Source organism: Oncorhynchus clarkii, chromosome 16 (assembly GCF_045791955.1).
Source record: "Oncorhynchus clarkii lewisi isolate Uvic-CL-2024 chromosome 16, UVic_Ocla_1.0, whole genome shotgun sequence".
Lineage (NCBI taxonomy): Eukaryota > Metazoa > Chordata > Actinopteri > Salmoniformes > Salmonidae > Oncorhynchus > Oncorhynchus clarkii.
The window spans coordinates 27279367-27300786 of record NC_092162.1 but is presented as its reverse complement, the minus strand read 5'-3'; the positions used below and the strand labels follow the sequence as shown (position 1 = coordinate 27300786).

The window sequence follows — 21420 nt, the reverse complement described above, 5'->3', positions numbered from 1 at the left end:
TCGTTCTACAAATATAGGGCCTTTTATGTCCCTCAGACAATATTTGCGTACATTTTTTAAAAACACAACATTTTGCAGTTGGATCACGTACATCAATGCTCTAACTCAGGTGTGTAAAACTCAGTTTGCCCTGGGGGCTGCACAAGGTCTGGAGGGTCACACTGAAAATGTGTTATATGTCCTCACTGTCAAAATTTGCAAAAGATAGTCCTTATCCATCGTTTTTGGAATTTCCAATATTCCCTGACTGTCTAGCTTTAATTTCAGGAATTATAAACAAGATGGATACAGTCAATAAACTGTACAAATCAAAGAGGCTTGGTGGCACCTTAATTGGTGAGGACGGGCTCGTGGTAATGGCTGGAGCAGAATGAGTGGAACGGTATCAAACACATGGTTTCTATGTGTTTAATGCCATTCCAATTGCTCCATTCCAGCCATTATTATGAGCCGTCCTCCCTTCAGTAGCCTCCACTGGTATAAATATAGGTTGAAGTCTGGGCTCTGGCTGGGCCACTCAAGGACATTCAGAGACTTGTCCCAAAGCCACTCCTGCATTGTCTTGGCTGTCTGCTTAGGGTCATTGTCCTGTTGGAAGGTGAACCTTCGCCCCAGTCTGAGACCCTGAGCGCTCTGGAGCAAGTTTTCATCAAGGATCCCTCTGTACTTTGCTCTGTTCATCTTTCCTTCTATCCTGACTAGTCTCCCAGTCCCTGCCGCTGAAAAACATCCCCTCAGCATGATGCTGCTACCACCATGCTTCACTGTAGGGATGGTGCCAGGTTTCCTCCAGGCGTGATGCTTGGCATTCAAGCCAAAGAGTTCAATCTTGGTTTCATCAGACTTAGGGCTGTGGCGGTCACGATTTTTGGCCGCCTGTGATTGTCAAGCAAATAACTGTCAGTTTCACGGTAATTGACAGTTAAATAACATAAACACATTCAGCATCTCCTTGACTTCCAGACATAGCCTACAAGCCACTGACGCAGACCTTTGGAACATCTGTTTGAAAAAGTATAATAAATCCATGTAATATAGCCTACACTTTCTCAAGAAATCCATTATTTACTTCAGACAGGTCAAAAGAAACATAATATGAAGAAAATGTAGTCTACTTCAGATGAACAAATCTGTGCAGGATTTCGCTACAAGCATACTCAGAGTTGTCCTGATGTTAGGTCCTGATCTGGCTATGCCAAATGGCTGTGGGCTTCACTACTTCATTCAGCGGACAGGATTTGCTTAGAATTCCGTGGCATTATTTTATATTATTTTATAGTATAAAGAATACAATTGAGAATAGCTGAATAAAATAGAAAGGATATTTTCTCCAAACAATTTGAGACACATGCCGCTATCCTGTGTTGAGCGGTAACAAAGAAATAGGTTGTACTATATCCTTAATTTAGAGTTATTAACAACTTCTTAGGGATCAAATCCCTTTAGCGGGATCGATTTTGACAACATCCAGTGAAATGGCAGAGCGCCAAATTCAAATTAAATTACTATAAATATTAAACTTTCATGAAATCACACATGCAATTCACCAAATTAAAGCTACAATTGTTGTTAATCCAGCCAACGTATCAGATTTGAAAAAGGCTTTACGGTGAAAGAAAACCATGCTATTATCTGAGGACAGCATCCCATCAAACAAAGACAGACCATCATAATTCAACCCGGGACACGAAACTCTGAAATAAAGATATAATTCATGCATTTGACAAGCTTCTTCTGTTGGCACTCCAATATGTCCCATAAACATCCCAAATGGTCCTCTTGTTCAATTAATTCCGTCGTTATATATCCAAAATGCCCATTTATTTGGCGCGTTTGATCCAGAAAAACACCAGTTTTAACTAGCGCAACATGACTACAAAATATATCATAAATTACCTGTAATCTTTGTCCAAACATTTAAAACAACTTTCCTAATACAACTTTAGGTATTTTTTAAATGTAAATAATCAATACAATTTAAGACGGGATAAACTGTGTTCAATACCGGAGGAAAACAAAGTGAGCGAGCTTTTCAGGTCATGTGCCTCTATCAAACAGTACACTTCACCCGACCCTTGTTCTGAACAGGGCGACTTCTTCATTACACAAAGGAAAAACATCAACCAATTTCTACAGACTGTTGACATCCAGTGGAAGCGATAGGAACTGCAAGCAAGTGCTTTACAAATCCAGATGCCCATAGAAAACCATTGAAAAGAGAGTGCCCTCAAAAAAAGAAATTCCTGGATGGTTTGTCCTCGGGGTTTCGCCTTCCAAATAAGTTCTGTTATACTCACAGACATCATTCAAACAGTTCTAGAAACTTCAGAGTGTTTTATATCCAAATATACTAATACTATGCATATCCTAGCTTCTGGGCCTGAGTAGCAGGCAGTTTACTTTGGGCACGCTTTTCATCCGGAAGTGAAAATACCACCCCCTAGCCTTAAGATGTTTTAATGTATCTTTAGTTGTTCTACAAACGTTGAGCTATATGTTTTGATTTGTAATACTTTGTAAGGCTGCATGATGCGACTCTAATGATGATTTGAAAAAAGTTGCTTGAAAGATCCTTCTTTGTTTTTTGTGCGGACTCTACACTACATCAGTCTCTCATTCACAATTTGACAAGCACTTGATAACGCCTCAAATTCCCCGGTGGCATCCCCTTTGTGTGGCCGTAATGCACCCTAAAAAAACTTGCCTTTCGCGACAAGTGGCTGTTGTGCCCTTCTCCCTGAGTGCTGCGTACCTCTCACTCACATGGCTCTCCGTCATGTGATCGGGTCTTTCTCACAGGCTGCAAGTGAAGACAGACTCATCGGGGACGCAACTGTGTGTGTCCTTATCCAATTCCGATGTGCAAATTGAAGATATTGGAAGAACTGTCCACATTTGCATTTCGTCAGCCAACAAGATGAGTAGGCCTAACGAACAGCAAAAGCACTAGCCTCTGTCAATCTACTATTCCACATAGTACAAAAGTTGACATTCTTTTCTGTGAGGGAAATAAATATGTGACTCAACACCTGGATTTGGTCTTATGTAGCAACATTTTACATTGTTTTTTACAAAAGTGTTTTACATTGGATAAAAGCAGAGACTCCGAGCTACAAAATGGTATATCATACACTGCATTTGTGAGGAACAATGGGAAATTAATTCTGCTTTGAAAGTTGATAAACTTGTAAACTCACTTTTGAGAAAATGGCCTTTGAATGTTTTGGTAACTAGTGAAGAGATCTTCTTTGTCTACACCATTTGTCTACACCATTCTTTGTCTACACCATTCAGCATCGTTCACACCCTCTTAAGCTTTAGCCCCACCCATCTCGTTTCGCTGTCGGAGCGTTCAGAGCGCACACTTTGTTTACCTCTAGATAACATGAAAACAGCCTAATCAGCTCTGCTAGCAACAATTTCATTACGCTTTTTTGTACGTTTAGTACGTTTACTGACAACGGCCATATTCAACGGGTGTTGTACACTTTAGCTTAAGACATGTAGCTAGCTAGCAAGCTAGGTAAACAATGAACCTAGTTAGGTAAAAAAAAAGGTGTAAGATCACTAGTCCCATAAAGTTAGCCAGTTAAACAACAATGAACACAGTGTCAAATCATGTCATGACTATATGCTAGGAATATGCTGGGAGCTAACCAACCAGGTTCAATGTTAGCTAGCTAACATTAGTTTCTAACTAGAAAAGCAAACGGCTCTGGGATACAAATAATAACGTCAGCTAGGGAGCCAGCCAGCTAACGTTAGTTAGCTAGCTAACAGTACAATTTTGCTTGAAATAAACCACTTTCTGTCAAAATTCGAAACGTTTAATATCTGAAAATGTAGCTAGCTAACGCTAGACTATCTTACCTGTATACATCATCATGCATGATGAACGCATCTCCCTGTCACTAATTCCATGACATGGTTGCCCTTAGTTTGAAGATGTAATCCGGACACAGGTGTTTTCTCCATCTCTTTAGCTATCATACTCTAATTCCAATGATTTCAAAATATGATCCTCCAGAAAGTTCTGGAGCTCCACTACACAATGCATTAAAAAAGTTGAATTCGACAGATTACCAACACAGACACTGACCAGCTCAAATAGACAGAAGCCTTCTTTATGGCAGACCAATCCTATCTGGCAGACCAATCTGAACTGCTTTCTCCCCCAATTGCATAGCCTGTAGAAATGTTGTGCAACATGAGCTCATAGGATCTCATGAAGTGTTTGGTTACATTTTCGAATACATTTGCATTTATGTCAGTGATTAAAGGAACAATAGAGTGCTGAGTACAAGGCAGTTAGCAAGTTTGGTAGGCTACTAATGACCATCAGCAGCATCAGAGCTTGGAGAAGCCTAATTGCCATGACCAAACGGTCACATGTAATTTAACTGCCTTCATGACTCGTGACCGCCAGTGTGGTGGTAATACAGTCAATACAGTCAGGAATGGCTTCCGTCTGGCCACTCTACCATAAAGGCCTGATTGGTGGAGTGCTGCAGAGATGGTTGTCCATCTGGAAGGTTCTCCCATCGCTCCACAGGAACTCTGGAGCTCTTTCAGAGTGACCATCGGGGTTCTTGGTCACCTTACTGATCAAGGTCCTTCTCCCCCGATTGCTCAGTTTGGGTCTTGGTGGTTCCAAACTTCTTCCATTTAAGAATGATGGAGGCCTCTATGTTCTTTGGGGACCTTCAATTCTGCAGCGATTTTTTGGGGGGTACAATTCCCCAGATCTGTGCCTTGACACAATCCTGGTAAAGTAGACCTTACACAGCCTGGAGGTGTGTTGGGTCATTGTCCTGTTGAAAACAAATGTCCCACTAAGCCCAAATCAGATGGGATGGCATATCGCTGAAGAATGCTGTGGTAGCCATGCAGTTTAAGTGTGCCTTGAATTCTAAATAAATCACAGACAGTGTCACCAGCAAAGTACCCCCACACCATAACACCTCCTCCTCCATGCTTCACAGTGGGAAATACACATGTGGAGATCATCCATTCACTAACACCGTGTCTCACAAAGACATGGCGGTTGGAACCCCAAATCTCAAATTCAGACTCCAGACCAAAGGACACATTTACACCGGTCTAATGTCCATTGCTCGTGTTTCTTGGCCCAAGTAAGTCTCATATTGGAGTCCGTTAGCAGTGCTTTCTTTGGCGCAATTCAACCATGAATGCCTGATTCACGCAGTCTCCTCTGAACAGTTGATGTGTCTGTTATTTGAACTCTGTGAAGCATTTATTTGGGCTGCAATTTCTGAAGCTGATAACTCTAATGAACTTATCCTCTGCAGCAGAGGTAACTCTGGGTCTTCCATTCCTGTCTTCATGAGAGCCAGTTTCATTATAGGGCTCAATGTTTTTGTGACTGCCCTTTCTTGAAATTTTCCGTATTGACTGACCTTCCTGTCTGAAAGTAACGATGGACTGTCGTTTATCTCTGCTTATTTGAGCTGTTCTTGCTATAGTATGGAATTTTACCAAATAGGGTTATCTTCTGTATACCACTCCTACCTTGTCACAACACATCTGATGGGCTCAAACGCATTAAGAAGGAAAGAAATTCCACAAATGAACTTTTAAGAAGGCACACCTGTTAATTTAAATGCATTCCAGGTGACTATTTCATGAAGCTGGTTGAGATAATGCCAAGAGTGTGCAAAGCTGTCATTTGAAGAATCTCAAATATAAATTATATTTCGATTCGTTTAACACTTTTTTGGTTACTACATGATTCCATATGTGTTATTTCATAGTTTTGATGTTTTCACTATTATTCGACAATGTAGAAAATAGCAAAAAAATGAAGAAAAGCCCTTGAATGAGTAGGTGTTCTTAAACATTTGACCGGTAGTGTATGACTCAGGCTTAATCTAGCCCAGCTGTTCGGAATATTTGTCTTCACTAAATCTTCCCCCCATTTATTTAGAAATGAGGATTCAACCAGTTATGTTAATTTCACTGCCGGGAAAAATGATTTGCAGAAACATGTGAAACAATCCTTTGAGGTAAGGATAATATACAAATATACAGTATTTATGTGTCATTTACTTAATATGTCTGAAATGTATAGCATAAATTAAAATACCCCCTTCTTTCTCAGGTTGAAAATTATGAAAGAGGCTTCAATCTTACTGTGATAATCAAGGTGCCAATGAAGCTTGGTGACAAAGACATCTGGGCTGATCCAAATGGTATACAGGTGAGAGGAGTGGAAACAATTTTTTGAATCACCTATGCAACTGATAGAAAATAGGAGAATTGAAGCTTTCTGGTATTGTAAACTTTGTCTAATCTCCCAATGTTGAGTGAATTACACCCTGTTAAAATGAGATTAAGTGGTGAACAGTGATATTGAAGAGACATTTGACGTACTTCATTTAGCAAATTACAATGTGAAAACAATATTATTATTTTTTTAGCTTAGACAGAAAAAAAAACATTTGGTTTAGCTGCCCAGTATTCTAGTTTGTCTCTAGGTTGTCTTGATTTTCAGTGTCTCAAACTTTAAAAATGCCTGGGATTGGTAGATAGTCCATACGGAAAGTATTCAGACCCCTTGACTTTTTTCACATTCAGTTCTAAAATGTATTACATCGTTTTTTTCCTCATCAATCTACACAAAATACCCCATAATCACTAAGCAAAAACTGTTTTTTTAAACCCCCTCCCCCTCCAAATATGACATTTACATAAGTGTTCAGAGCATTCACTCAGTACTTTGTTGAAGCACCTTTGGCAGCGATTACAGCCTCGAGTCTTCTTGGGTATGATGCTACAAGCTTGGCGCACCTGTATTTGGGGAGTTTCTCCCATTCTTCTCCACAGATCATAAGCTCTGTCATGTTCGATGGGGAGCGTTGCTGCACAGGTATTTTCAGGTCTCTCCAGAGATGCTCGAGGGGGTTCAAGTCTGGGCTCTGGCTATGCCACTCAAGAACATTCAGAGATTTGTCCCGAAGCCACTCCTGCGTTGTCTTGGCTGTGTGCTTAGCATTGTTGTCATGTTGGAATGAGAACCTTCACCCCAGTCTGAGGTCCTAAGCACTCTGGAGCAGGTTTTCATCAAGGATCTCACTGTATATTGCTCCATTCATATTTCCCTCGATCCTGACTAGTCTCCCAGTCCCTGCCACTGAAAAACTTCTCCACAGCATGATGCTGCCACCACCATGCTTAAACGTAGGGACGGTGCCAGGTTTCCTCCAGATGTGACGCTTGGCATTCAGGACAAAGAGTTCAATCTTGTTTTCATAAGACCAGATAATCTTGTTTCTCATGGTCTGAGAGTCCTTCAGGTGCTTTTTTGGCAAACTCCAAGATGACTGTCATGGCTTCCATCGGGCAGCTCTACCATAAAGGCCTGATTGGTCGTGCTAAAGAGATGGTTGTCCTTCTGGAAGGTTCTCCCATCTCTACATAGGAACTCTAAAGCTCTGTCAGAGTGACCATCGGGTTCTTGGTCACCTCCCTGACCAAGGCCCTTCTCCCCCGATTGCTCTTGCAAGAGTCTTGATGGTTCCACATTTCTTCCATTTAAGAATGATGGAAGCCACTGTGAAGTTGGGGACCTTCAATGAGATGCAGAAATGTTTTTGGTACAATTCCCAAGATCTGTGCCTCGACACAATCCTGTCTCGGAGGGCTACAGACAATTCCTTCGACCTCATGGCTTGGTTTTTGCTCTGACATAACATTGTCAAAAGTGGTGCCTGCCCTCCAAATCATGTCCAATCAATTGAATTTACCACAGGTGGATTGCAATCAAGTTGTAGAAGCATCTCAAGCATGATCAATGGAAACAGGGTGCACCTGAGCCCAATTTCAAGTCTCATAGCAAAGGGTATGAATAATTATGTAAATAAAGTATTTCTGTTTTTTTTATACATTTGCAAATATTTCTTAAAACCTGTTTTCACTTTGTCATTATGGGGTATTGTGTGTAAATAGTACTCGCAAAACACCAGTCTCAACGTCAACATTGAAGAGGCGACTCTGGGATGCTGGCCTTCTAGGCAGAGTTGCAAAGAAAAAGCCATATCTCAGACTGGCCAATAAAACGATAAGATTGAGATGGGCAAACGAACACAGACACTGGACAGGGGAACTCTGCCTAGAAAGACAGCATCCCGGAGTCGACTCTGCACTGTTGATGTTGAGACTGGTGTTTTGCACGTACTACTTAATGAAGCTACCAGTTGAGGACTTGTGAGTCATCTGTTTCTCAAACTAGACACTCTAATGTACATGTCCTCTTACGCTGTTGTGTACCGGCGTCTCCCACTTTCTATTCTGGTTAGAGTCTGCTTGTGCTGTTCTCTGAAGGGAGTAGCACACAGCATTGTACACGATGTTCAGTTTACAAGATGGCAATTTCTCGCATGGAATAGCCTTAATTTCTCAAACAAGAATAGACTGACAATTTTCAGAAGAAATATATTTGTTTCTAGCCATTTTGAGCCTGTAATCAAACCCAGAAATGCTGATGCTCAACTAGTCTAAAGAAGGACAGTTTTATTGCTTCTTTAAACAGGACAAAAGTTTTCAGCTGTGTTAACATAATTGCAAAAGGGTTTTCTAATGATCAGTTAGCCTTTAAAAATGATAAACTTGAATTAGCTAACACAACGTGCCATTGGAACACAGGAGTAATGGTTGCTGATAATGGGCCTCGTAAGCCTATGTAGATAGTCCATAAAAAATCTGCCATTTCCAGCTACAATAGTCATTTACGACATTAACAATCTCTATACTCTATTTCTGATCAATTTGATGTTATTTTAATGGACAAAAAATGGGCTTTTCTTTAAAAAACAAGGACATTTCTGAGTGACCCCAAACTTCTGAACGGTAGTGTGTATATATATATATATATACAGTTGAAGTCGGAAGTTTACACACAATTATGTTGGAGTCATTATAATTCGTTTTTCAACCACTCCACAAATGTCTTGTTAACAAACTATAGTTTTGGCAAGTCGGTTAGGACATCTACTTTGTGCATGACACAAGTAATTTTTCCAACAATTGTTTACAGAGAGATTATTTCACTTATAATTCACTGTATCACAATTCCAGTGGGTCAGAAGTTTACATACACTAAGTTGACTGTGCCTTTAAACAGCTTGGAAAATTCCAGAAAATTATGTCATGGCTTTAGAAGCTTCTGATAGGCTAACTGACATAATTTGAGTCAATTGGAGGTGTACCTGTGGATGTATTTCAAGGCCTACCTTCAAACTCAGTGCCTCTTTGTTTGACATCATGGGAAAATCAAAAGAAATCTCCAAATGCCTGAAGGTCCCACGTTCATCTGTACAAACAATAGTATGCAAGTATAAACACCATGGGACCACACGGCCGTCATACCGCTCAGGAAGGAGACGCATTCTGTCTACAATAGATGAACGTACTTTGGTGTGAAAAGTGCAAATCAATCCCAGAACAACAGCAAAGGACCTTTGAAGATGCTGGAGGAAACAGGTACAAAAGTATCTATATCCACAGTAAAACAAGTCCTATATCGACATAACCTGAAAAGCCGCTCAGCAAAGAAGAAGCCACTGCTCCAAAACCGCCATAAAAAAGCCAGACTACGGTTTGCAACTGCACATGGGGACAAAGATCGTACTCTTTGGAGAAATGTCCTCTGCTCTGATGAAACAAAAATAGAATTGTTTGGCCATATTGACTATCGTTATGTTTGGAGGAAAAAGGGGGATGCTTGCAAGCCGAAGAACACAATCCCAACCGTGAAGCACGGGGGTGGCAGCATCATGTTGTGGAGGGACTAGAAACGGGGCCGTGCATTATCATGCTGAAACATGAGGTAATGGCAGCGGATGAATAGCACGACAATGGGCCTCAGGATCTCGTCACAGTATCTCAGCATTCAAATTGACATTGATAAAATGCAATTGTGTTCGATTGTCTGTAGATTATGGCTGCCAATACCATAACCCCACTGTTCACAACATTGACATCAGCAAACTGCTCGCTGGCTCACACAACGCAATACACTCGGTCTGCCATTTGCCCGGTACAGTTGAAACCGGAATTCATCCGTGAAGAGCACACTTTTTGCTTTTTGTAACATTTCAGGGATCTTTTATTTCAGCTCATGAAACATTCGACCAACACTAGACATATTGTTTTTATATTTTTGTTCAGTGTATAAATACAGTAGTAATGATAAATGCACAAATAGCACAAATATAAAGTAAAGTAAGCACTATGTTCAATCTCAAGAAATGGGACAAAGAAGGTGGATATTGCAGGTTTTATTTCAGTTTTGTGATGATTGGAATTGACAGGAAACTTTTGTGTTTCAGATTCAAGGTTGTCAAAGACACAAGAATGAGGAACCTACTGCCACAGAGTTTGTGGACCAGCTGCAGAAAAATCATGCTGTGGTGAATAGTGCTAGCCCATTTCAGTTTTATAATGCCATCCACTTCTATTTAAAATAATATTTCTCAACAACTTCCTGGTATTGCAACTTCCTGGTATTGCAACGGTCACACCTAACACCAACTTGCCTTGAGTGTCACGAACAGTAGCAATGACAGGTTTTCTGTTAATAGATTATTTATTTAACACATAATCTAATGGCTAAACATATATTCTAGAATTTTTTAGATGTTGAAGCCAAGTGTTGTTACAGGTGTTATTACAGATTTGCTGTGTCTAGAAATGCTGTTAAATGTAAACAGAATTACATTTAGGTAGTTGCCTGATTCTGTATGAAGGCAAACTTAATTAAGAAAAGGTATTCACAACCTCTTAAAATGTGACTTTTAAAATGCTTGATTTGTGTTACACTTTATAACTCATGAATAACCCATTATAAATTGTCCATAAAGGAGTATAAATGCTTTATAAATTATAATATATGTTATAAATGCTTACCAACTAAAATGCATATATAAATAGTTGTAATGCTTATTCATGGGTTAATAGTAAATAATGTATTCTATTATATTAATGTGTTCGATTGTCATTAGTTCAAAAGTGATCGCAATTATTTTTTCTTCCCCCTATCCTACAGGACTGCTCTGTCGCAAATTGTGGGGTGTTCATGTGCAAAAGCTTCATTCGAAATTTGGATCGTAACTCTTATAACATCACTGGTAACCTCAGCTCTCAATGGATAGAACAGGTAATAAATGAAAGGATGGAGGTATGGATAATTGTATACAGTATTTTCCCCCAATGCTAGCTGTGCTAATTTACAGAACATGTCTCCTTACTAACATTCCTCGCTCTTTCTCTCTGCTCTCAGATTGGTCTTGAGTCTGCCCAGTTCAACTTGGTCAGCAGTGCCACTGTAGATTATGACAGAAACCAATACATCTATTATTCTTCGGACTCCAAAAATAACCCACCTATACAAAAGGTAGCCTTTTAGATGTTATCTCCTCAAATTGGGGTTGAGGTCGATTGGAATTGAAATCAGTCAATTCAGGGAGTGAATTTAATTTAAAATCCAAATATGTAAAAACGTTTGGCTTGAACAGCTTCTCCTTTTCAGCTTATTGCAAAGTTATAAAAAAAAAATATTAAAATGTTTTACTTATTGAATTGGAATTTCAGTTTACTTCCTGAATTGACTGCCTTCAATTTCAAATTGACTCCAACCCTGCCTCCCAGTAAGATTGATAACTTAATTTAGCTTCAGTTGAAAACACGTGCATTTGTCATCCTCAGATTGAAACTCAGGTGGAGGTGTATCCTGAGGTTAACTTCACAAAGGGGGTCATTGGGGGTGTTGTGGGAGGTCTGCTGCTGTTAGCTTTGATCACAGCTGGGCTTTATAAGGTAATATTCATTACATATTTGGTATAATCAATTTCACTCTCATATGTTGAATATCTACAGTATACTCAAAGGTTTTAATGTACATCACCATTTTATATTAAGTAGTTCTAAAACCAGGGTCGTTTTCATATCCATGTAATGTGCCATGTACAGCATACAATGCCTTCAGAAAGTATTCATACCCCTCAACTCATTCCACATTCTGTTGTGTTACAGCCTGAATTCAAAATAGATTAAATAAAACAATCTCACCCATCTACACACAACACCCCATATGTGCAAAGATGTTTTTAGATTTTTTTTGCAAATGTATTGAAAATGAAATACAGAAATATATAATTTAGTTAAGTATTCACGCCCTTGAGTCAATACTTTGTAGAAGCACCTTTGGCAGTGATTACAGCTGTGAATCGTTCTGGGTATGTGCAATGAACACGATGGGAGACAGAGAGCTGGTTTCAAGAGCAGGGCGCAGCAGGTGTTTATTTGTGAAGGACCACAGGAGGCAGGTAGCTGGGTCCAGGGGAAGGCAGAAGGTCATACACAGGGAGTCCAAAAAGGCAACAGTAAAGGCAAGGAAAAGGCTAGTAACACCGTCCGGGAGATCAGACAATAGGTTGATAACAGGAAATCCGAAAGTACAGGCAGGGAATAGGCAAAAAGCGTCGTTAGTGAGGCAGGCAAAAACTATCATACACGGGAGGATTTCAATTAAGGGAAAACAGTGCTCCGAATAGAAGTGTGTCACAAAACAAACAATATCTCACAATGATGGGGTGCAAAGAACTGAACTAAATAGTGTGTGATAATGACATACAGGTGTGTGAACAGGTGATCAGAATTCAGGTGATTGGGATCTGGAGAGTGAGCTGCGTTCAGGGGATCTATGTGTTTGAGAGTGTGAGCTGGAAAGTTTTTTTTTTCTTTTTTTTTCACCTTTATTTAACCAGGTAGGCCAGTTGAGAACAAGTTCTCATTTACAACTGCGATCTGGCCAAGACAAAGCAAAGCAGTGAGACAAAAACAACAACACAGAGTTACACATAAACAAACGTACAGTCAATAACACAAAATAAAATAAAAATAGAAAAATATATGTACAGTGTGGGCAAATGTAGGGAGGAAGGCAATACATAGGCCCTAGAGGCGAAAATAATTACAATTTAACATTAATACTGGAGTGATAGATGTGCAGATGATGAATGTGCAAGTAGAGATACTGGGGTGCAAAAGAGCAAGCGGGTAAGTAATATCAAAGGGAATAAGGTAGACGGGTGTGCTATTTACAGATTGGCTGTGTACATGTACGGTGATTGATAAGCTGCTCAGACAGCTGATGCTTAAAGTTAGTGAGGGAGATATAAGACTCCAGCTTCAGAGATTTTTGCAATTTGTTCTAGTCATTGGCAGCAGAGAACTGGAAGGAAAGGCGGCCAAAAGAAGTGTTGGCTTTGGGGATGACCAGTGCAAAATACCTGCTGAAACGTGTGCTACGGGTGGGTGTTGCTATGGTGACCAGTGAGCTGAGATAAGGCTGGGCTTTACCGAGCAAAGACTTATAGATGACCTGGAGCCAGTCGGTTTGCCGACGGATATGTAGTGAGGACCAGCCAACAAGGACATACAGGTCGCAGTGGTGGGTAGTATATGGGGCTTTGGTGATAAAACGGATGGCACTGTGATAGACTACATTCAGTTTGCTGAGTAGAGTGTTGGGGGCTATTTTGTAAACGACATCGGCGAAGTTAAGGATCGGTAGGATGGTCAGTTTTATGAGGGTATGTTTGGCGGCATGAGTGAAGGAGGCTTTTTGCGAAATAGCAAGCCAATTCTAGATTTTACTTAGTATTGGAGACACTTAATGTGAGTCTGGAAGGAGAGTTTACAATCTAGCCAGACACCCAGGTATTTGTCCACATATTCTAGGTTAGAACCGTCCAGAGTAGTGATGCTAGTCGGGCGGGAGGGTGCGGGCAGCAATCGGTTGAAGAGCATACACTTAGTTTTTCTAGCATTTAAAAGCAGTTGGAGGCCACGGAAGGAGTGTTGTATGACATTGAAGCTCGTTTGGAGGTTTGTTAGCATAGTGTCCAAAGAAGGGTCAGATGTATACAGAATGGTGTCGTCTGCATAGAGGTGGATCAGAGAATCACCAGCAGCAAGAGTGACATCATTGATATATAGAGAGAAAAGAGTCGGCCCGAGAATTGAACCCTGTAGCACCCCCATAGACTGCCAGAGGTCCGGACAACAGGCCCTCCAATTCCACACACTGAACGCTCAAGTTGCTGCAGGGGTTGCTGAGATGTTGGCCAGGGTAGGGGTAGCCAGGTGGAAAGCATGGCCAGCCGTGGAAAAATGTTTATTAAAATTATCGATTATCATAGATTTATCGGTGGTGACATTGTTTCCTATTCTCAGTGCAATGGGCAGCTGGGTGGAGGTGCTCTCATTCTTCATGGACTTTACAGTGTCCGAAAACTTTTTAGAATTAGTGCTACAGGAATCAAATTTCTGTTTGCAAAAGCTAGCCTTAGCTTTCCTAACTGACTGAGTACATTGGTTCCAGACTTCCCTGAAAAGTTGCATATCATGGGGGGCTATTCAAGTGGGCTGGAAAGTGAGCTGCCTTCAGGGGATTTAAGTGTTTGAGAGTGAGTTGGAAGAAGACATTTCATTACGTTTCTAAGAGTTTTTCACACCTGGATTGTGCAACCTTTGCCCATTATTATTTTCAAAATTCTTCAAGCTCTGTCAAATTGGTTGTTGATCATTGCTAAACAGCCATTTTGAGGTCTTGCCATAGATTTTCAAGTAGATTTAAGTCAAGACTGAAACTCTGCCACTCAGGAATATTCACTGTCTTCTTACTAAGCAATTCGTGTCTATTTGGCCTTGTGTTTTAAGTTATTGTCCTGCTGAAAGGGGAATTAATCTCCCAGTGTCTGGTGGAAAGCAGCCTGAACCAGGTCTCCACTAGGATTTTGCTTGTGCTTAGCTCCATTACGTTTATTTTTTATACTGAAAAAATACCCAGTCCTTAATGATTACAAGCATACCCATAACATGATGCAGCCATCACTTTGCATGAAAATATGGAGAGTGGTACTCACTCAGTAATGTGTTGTATTGGATTTGCCCCCTGAACACTTTGTATTCAGGACAAAAAAGTGAATTGCTTTACCAAATTATTTTGCAGATTTACTTTAGTGCCTTGTTGCAAACAGGATGCATGCTTTGGAATATTTGAATTATGTACAGGCTTCCTTCTTTTCCCCCTGTCCTTCAGGTTCGTATTGTGTAGTAACTACAATGTTGTTGACCCATCCTGTTTTTTCCTATCACAGCCATTAAACTCTGTAACTGTTTTAAAGTCACCATTGGCCTCATGTTGAAATCCCTGAGCGGTTTTCTACATTCCTGTGTGTATTGATACACCATCCAAAGTGTAATTAATAACTACTCAGATGTTTACCAATAGGTGCCCTTCTTTGCAAGGCATTGGAAAACCTCCCTGGTCTTTGTGGTTGAATCTGTGCTTGAAATTCAATGCTCGACTGAGGGACCTTACAGGTGGGGTACAGATGTGTGTGTGGGGTACAGAGATGAGATAGTCATTCAAAAATGACTACCTCAAAAATCATGTTAAACACTGCTATTGCACGCATAAATCCATGCAACTTATTGTGTGACTTGTGAAGCTAATGTGTAGTCCTGAACTTAATTAGGCCTGCCATAGCAGAGGGGTTAAATAATTATTGACTGAAAACATTTCAGCTTTTTTTATTTTTATTTTGTAAATTTTTTTTAAAAAAAAATAAAACATGATTCCACTTTGACATTATGGGGTATTATGTGTAGGCCAGTGACAATGTAATACATTTTAGGCTATAACACAACAAAATGTGAAAAAAGTCAATGGGTGTGAATACTTTCTGAAGGCACTGTGTATAGTAGAGTTCTGCATGGGTCCGTTTTTTGGAGCCAGACCCGCCCCACGCCTGCCACAATTCCGATACCCACTCGACACGAATCGACCCTCCTACAAAGAATTGTTCCGAGAGATTATCTGTGAACCTGACAAATTGCATACATTTTTTAAATTGGATGCAAGCCCATTGATTTTCCTAATTTGTCTGCATGTTTATTTAACCGTTGGATAAAGGAAACCATACAAATTATTTATTTTTATTTTCGCAATGTGGCACATTGATAACTCAATCGCTTTGAAAAATAGCCTGCTTATATAGTGAAAGGCTCCTCATCAAATATCAGAGACACGGGCCAGCCAGCAACTTGTTTTTGTTTTTATGTTGGGTTATCATTGTTCTGTCCTCTGTTAGTTGTGTAACCAAGTTCAGCTAGTAGCTAGTTCTACTAACCTTTATGTTATGTTTATGTTATTTATTTAGTTGAAAAACACGATCACTTGCAGGAAAAATACAGTTTTTTAATTTATAACAACTCAAAACCTTTGCAGGCAAAATTGTTTTGGTTATCAAATTGTTTAATTGAAACTTAAATAAAGCATTGCCAGAATTTAATATAGCCTGCAACAATCTTCTAACCTTTGCCAGCCACACCAGTCAAACGCAAATTATATGACCAGCGTATGGTGAATGAAAGTTTCAGTTGTGAACGCCTCTGCACCAATAATAGACAGTTCCCTACTCCAAGGAAACAGTGGGTACCTGGGCCGATGCAGGAATCCAATATGTAGTACACATTCTTATACTCTTACTATGCAATAAATTTGCCCAAAAAGTGTTAAATAACGTCATAATCTCTCTCTACACATGTCTCTTTCTCTCAGGCTGGGTTTTTCAAAAGCCAGTTGAAGCAGATGATGCAGAATACATCAGAAGATGGACCAGGGGGTGATGGAGAAGCTGCCTCGCCTGAATAACAGCAAACAATTGGACTTGCTCACTGAATGTGTACAAATATTAAAGGGGAAGTTCAGGATTTTACAACTTGATGTTAGATGGTTCCTCACCGAAAAAGTAGTATATGGGTCAGGAAAATCAGTAAATCGTGGTTCGGTTTTCTTTAAATCTACTACAAACTTCAGCTAACTTGAGCCACTGCTAACAAAAAAACGATGCTCGTGATAGATGCAATCGTGCAATTTAGAAATGTTATCGGCCAAATCAACTACATAGTTGGTTTTTCGTTACTTAATAAACCTTTACCGCATAATGTTACCATGTGGCAACATATAATTTCTCTTTATACCCTTACTTCCCTAAATGAAAAAATACACCATGGCCTTTTAACTAGATAATAACTAGCTACCACGCACATAACTAGCTAAGAGCTAGTTATTCATTTGCTCCACAAATGATTATCATAAAACAATCATCTTTACATCTCCCCCTCCACCCAAAAAGATAACATTTGGCCAAGATAACATACGACTTTATTTACATATGCATGGAAAATACAATTATTTTTATATGTATAAATATATAATAGGGCAAGATTTAATAGTTTTTTTAAGAAAACATATTTTCAGAAAGTGTGAAGGAATAAAACAATACAATTATAATTCAAACCCAACTACTAATATCATTAATAAAAGAGTATTACCGTTGTCGCAGTGTTTCCATATGGCAACATACAGTTAAATAAAACTTTTAAAATAGATTTTTTCAAACATTGTTCTACATTTGTTTTTGAGGCCATTTGAAGTGATAAAAAATGGAAGTGATTGGGGGCATGGTTCTATAATAACGTGTGCAGTAAAGGGAGATTTGGCCATTGTAAATCATTTGCACAATTGCCACTATCACTTCCATTGATTGTTAGCTAACAGTGGCTAAAGTTAGCTGAAGTTTGTAGTGTGTGACCACTGCATTTAAGCTGGTACACCATTGAAATTTTAATTGAATTAACATTTTAACTTTGCATTATTACCAACAAGATGGCCACCGGTCCAACCCTGTTGAATGTTAACTTGAATGGGAATGTCCTATTATCCATATTTCTGTGATTTCAATAGGTTTCCTATGGAAGATTGACAACAGAATTTAGAATAATGGATATTCCCATTCAAGTCAACATTCTTTGATGGGTGGACCTGCAACCTTGTTTGTGGTATCATTTCAAAGATACAATTTCAATTTTATTCAGATTTTAGTATGTATGGAAAAATAAGTATGGAAAGATTATTTCAAATCAAAAGAGGTCAAAATGCACCAAAGCATATGGATCAACTCAGAAAGTTATTGTAAATAAAAAGTTAACCTCCTGGCAACTATCTGCCTACTGTAAAATGCTCAGTAACCCCTTTACAGTGCCGTTCTTCTCTATTGTCGCATGCTCTTACAAAGACTTCAGAATTGGTAGTGGACAAAAGAGGTGCTCAACCTCAATTAACATAACCATAGACCACTTAAACTGGTGCAACACTTCCACTAACCAACGTTTGGCACAAAACAGTACCATGTGAGATCATATAAGTACCTCTGAAGGTGCCTTATGTGTATATTTTACCTTTATGTACCCCAGGGAACAACACTGTACCCTAACCATACCCTTATTATGTTCCTGGTAATAAATATGTACCTGGTGGCAATGCAGAAACATCAACACACCTCTGACCAAGAGGTTCCAAGTTTACTGGAATCAGAATACAGCAACATACCATAGTTATTTTAGGGCAATAACACCCTTGTAAATTGTATATTTACTGTATTTTTACTGCTACTCAGTAGCCAGTGTTTACTGTAATATATAATAATTATAGATCATTTATAACAGTCTGAGAAACCTTTAGCAAAGTGCAGAAATGTATTCTTCCCAATAAATCTGTGGCCAATCGCTGCCATGCCCAAAAAGCAGAACATTTCTGGTCACTGGCAACCAGAAGATTGTAAGTTCAAATCCCAGGAGAGGTTGAATCCCAAATGTCCTTTTACAGCAATAACATCTTAATTCAGGTGTAAAAAACATATTCAAAGATATTGTAATTTCAGATGTTTGAAGCTTGTGTACAAAAAGGAAAGTTAAAGATGCAAAAACGATGCTTAAGAATGGGACGCATAGAAATAGCGCACATAGAACACATCTAGCACTTCTTAGACTTGCTTTCAATGATAATGACAGATCTATAACTCACATTTCTATGTGAATTTGGTCAGGTCACCCAAAAGGTTACATATTGCAGCTTTAAATTAGGAATCTTGCAGCTTTAATTTTAACATTTCTTATGAAACCTTCTGGTATTTGTATGGCACAGACATTGTGCTACATAGTAAATGTTTGTTTTATTGTTCTTCACATTTAATTGACACAGTGACTAGATAGCATGCTTTAAATTCATCCCCTATCCTTGTGCTACTGGGTACCAATGATCATGTTCATAATTCCCTCCAAAAATGAATGAATCCAATCTTCCAACTGGCAAGATATCCATCTGTTTGTTGGAAGATTGGATTCATTTTTGGACATGATCTTTGGTTTCCAATTTGCAATAGCTTAGAGCTTACAGTACATGTCATGAGTTAGTTTAGTCTATTGAAACATACCAAGCATGACAATAAATGTAAATATTTCTACAAAATAAACTAACTGGCAAAAAAAGCTAAACATTTCTTGCATTTATGATAAATAATCATTTTCACATTTAGTTTAACAATATACAATTATTATAGTTAACATACAACATCAGGTAAAGAATATAATGTATGGTAGCTTATGTTCGTTGTGTACTTTACAGCTGTACAACTGATGTTAAACATGGCTTCATTAATTCAAAGTATACAGTGCATTTGGAAAGCATTCAGACCCTTTGACTTTTTTCATATTTTGTTACGTTACAGCTTTGTTCTAAAATGTATTACATATTTTTTCCCATCATAACTCTACAAACAATAACCTCTCATGATGAAGCAAAAACAGTATTTTGGAAATTTTATCAAATGTATAAAATAACTGAAATATCACACTTACATACAGTACCAGTCAAATGTTTGGACATAAATACTCATTCAAGGGCTTTTCTTTATTTTTACTATTTTCTACATTGTAGAATAATAGTGAAGACATCAAAACTATGAAATAACACATATGGAATCATGTAGTAACCAAAAAAGTGTCAAACGAATCGAAATATAATTTATATTTGAGATTCTTCAAATGGCCACCCTTTGCCTTGATGACAGCTTTCCACACTCTTGGCATTATCTCAACCAGCTTCATGAAAAAGTCACCTGGAATGCATTTCCATTAACAGGTGTGCCTTCTTTAAAGTGAATTTGTGGAATTTCTTTCCTTCTTAAAGAGTTTGAGCCCATCAGTTGTGTTGTGACAAGGTAGGGGGGTATACAGAAGATTGCCCTATTTGGTAAAAGACCATAGTATGGCAAAAACAGCTCAAATAAGGAAGGTGAAACAACAATCCATCATTACTTTTAGACATGAAGGTCAGTCAATACGTAACATTTCAAGAAAGTGCAGTCACAAAAACATTGAGCCCTATGATGAAACTTGCTTTTATGAGGACAGCCACAGGAATGGAAGACCCAGAGTTACCTCTGCTGCAGAGGATAAGTTCATTAGAGTTACCAGCCTCAGAAATTGCAGCCCAAATAAATGCTTCAGAGAGTTCAATAACAGACACATCTCAACATCAACTGTTCAGAGTAGACTGCGTGAATCAGGCATTCATGGTTGAATTGCTGCAAAGAAACCACTACTAACGGACACCAATAAGAAGAAGAGACTTGCTTGGGCCACGAAACACGAGCAATGGACATTAGACCAATGGAAATTTGTAGAATCATGATAGAATCATGTAGTACCCCAAAAAATATATTTTTGCATTTTTGATTCTTTAAAGGAGCCACCCTTTGCCTTGATGACAGCTTTGCACACTCTTGGCATTTTCTCAACCACCCTCACCTGGAATGCTTTTCCAACAGTCTTGAAGGAGTTCCCACACATGCTTAGCACATGTTGGTTGCTTTTCCTTCACTCTGTGGTCCAACTCATCTCAATTTAGTTGAGGTCGGGTGATTGTGGAGGCCAGGTCATCTGATGCAGCACTCCATCACTCTCCTTCTTAGTCAAATAGCCCTTACGCAGCCTGGAGGTGTGTTGGGTCATTGGCCGCTAATAAAAAGACGAGGATCCCATCAGCTTTCTATAGGCTAGGCCTACTATATTTATTTATCATATTTCCTAATATTAAGCACATTGCTGATATTTTCAACAGGAGTATAGCCTACCTGGCTGGCATGAAAATAAACCACGGGGAAAAGCGTCCTCCATTTGATATTTAAGTGTCCCGTTCTGACCTTTATTTTCCTTTGTTTTGTCTTTATTTAGTATGGTCAGGGCGTGAGTTGGGGTGGGCAGTCTATGTTTTGTGTTTCTATGTTTGGGTTTCTAGTATGGTTCTCAATCAGAGGCAGGTGTCGTTAGTTGTCTCTGATTGAGAATCATACTTAGGTAGCCTGGGTTTCACTGTTGGTTTGTGGGTGTTTGTTTCCGTGTCTGTCGCCACACGGTACTGTTTCGGTTTGGTTATTCACGTCATCGTTTATTGTTTTTGTATTCTTAGTGTTCAGTTTATGTTTTTAAAAT

The 21420-nt window shown here is 39.1% G+C and overlaps 1 protein-coding gene across 2 annotated transcripts in view; it reads left to right on the top strand.

Annotated features, from left to right (window-relative positions):
* The window catches only part of LOC139368288 (integrin alpha-X), a 57466-nt gene extending 38044 nt beyond the window's left edge, over window positions 1–19422 (top strand). For both annotated transcript variants that reach the window (XM_071107032.1, XM_071107033.1), the window contains exons 24-30: window positions 5945–6023; window positions 6119–6217; window positions 10347–10427; window positions 11063–11173; window positions 11297–11410; window positions 11722–11832; window positions 16646–19422. In XM_071107032.1, coding sequence (XP_070963133.1) covers window positions 5945–6023; window positions 6119–6217; window positions 10347–10427; window positions 11063–11173; window positions 11297–11410; window positions 11722–11832; window positions 16646–16738 — 688 coding nt within the window. In that variant the 3' untranslated portion in view covers window positions 16739–19422. The remainder of the gene's footprint in view (window positions 1–5944; window positions 6024–6118; window positions 6218–10346; window positions 10428–11062; window positions 11174–11296; window positions 11411–11721; window positions 11833–16645) is intronic.
* Window positions 19423–21420: the final 1998 nt, after the last annotated feature.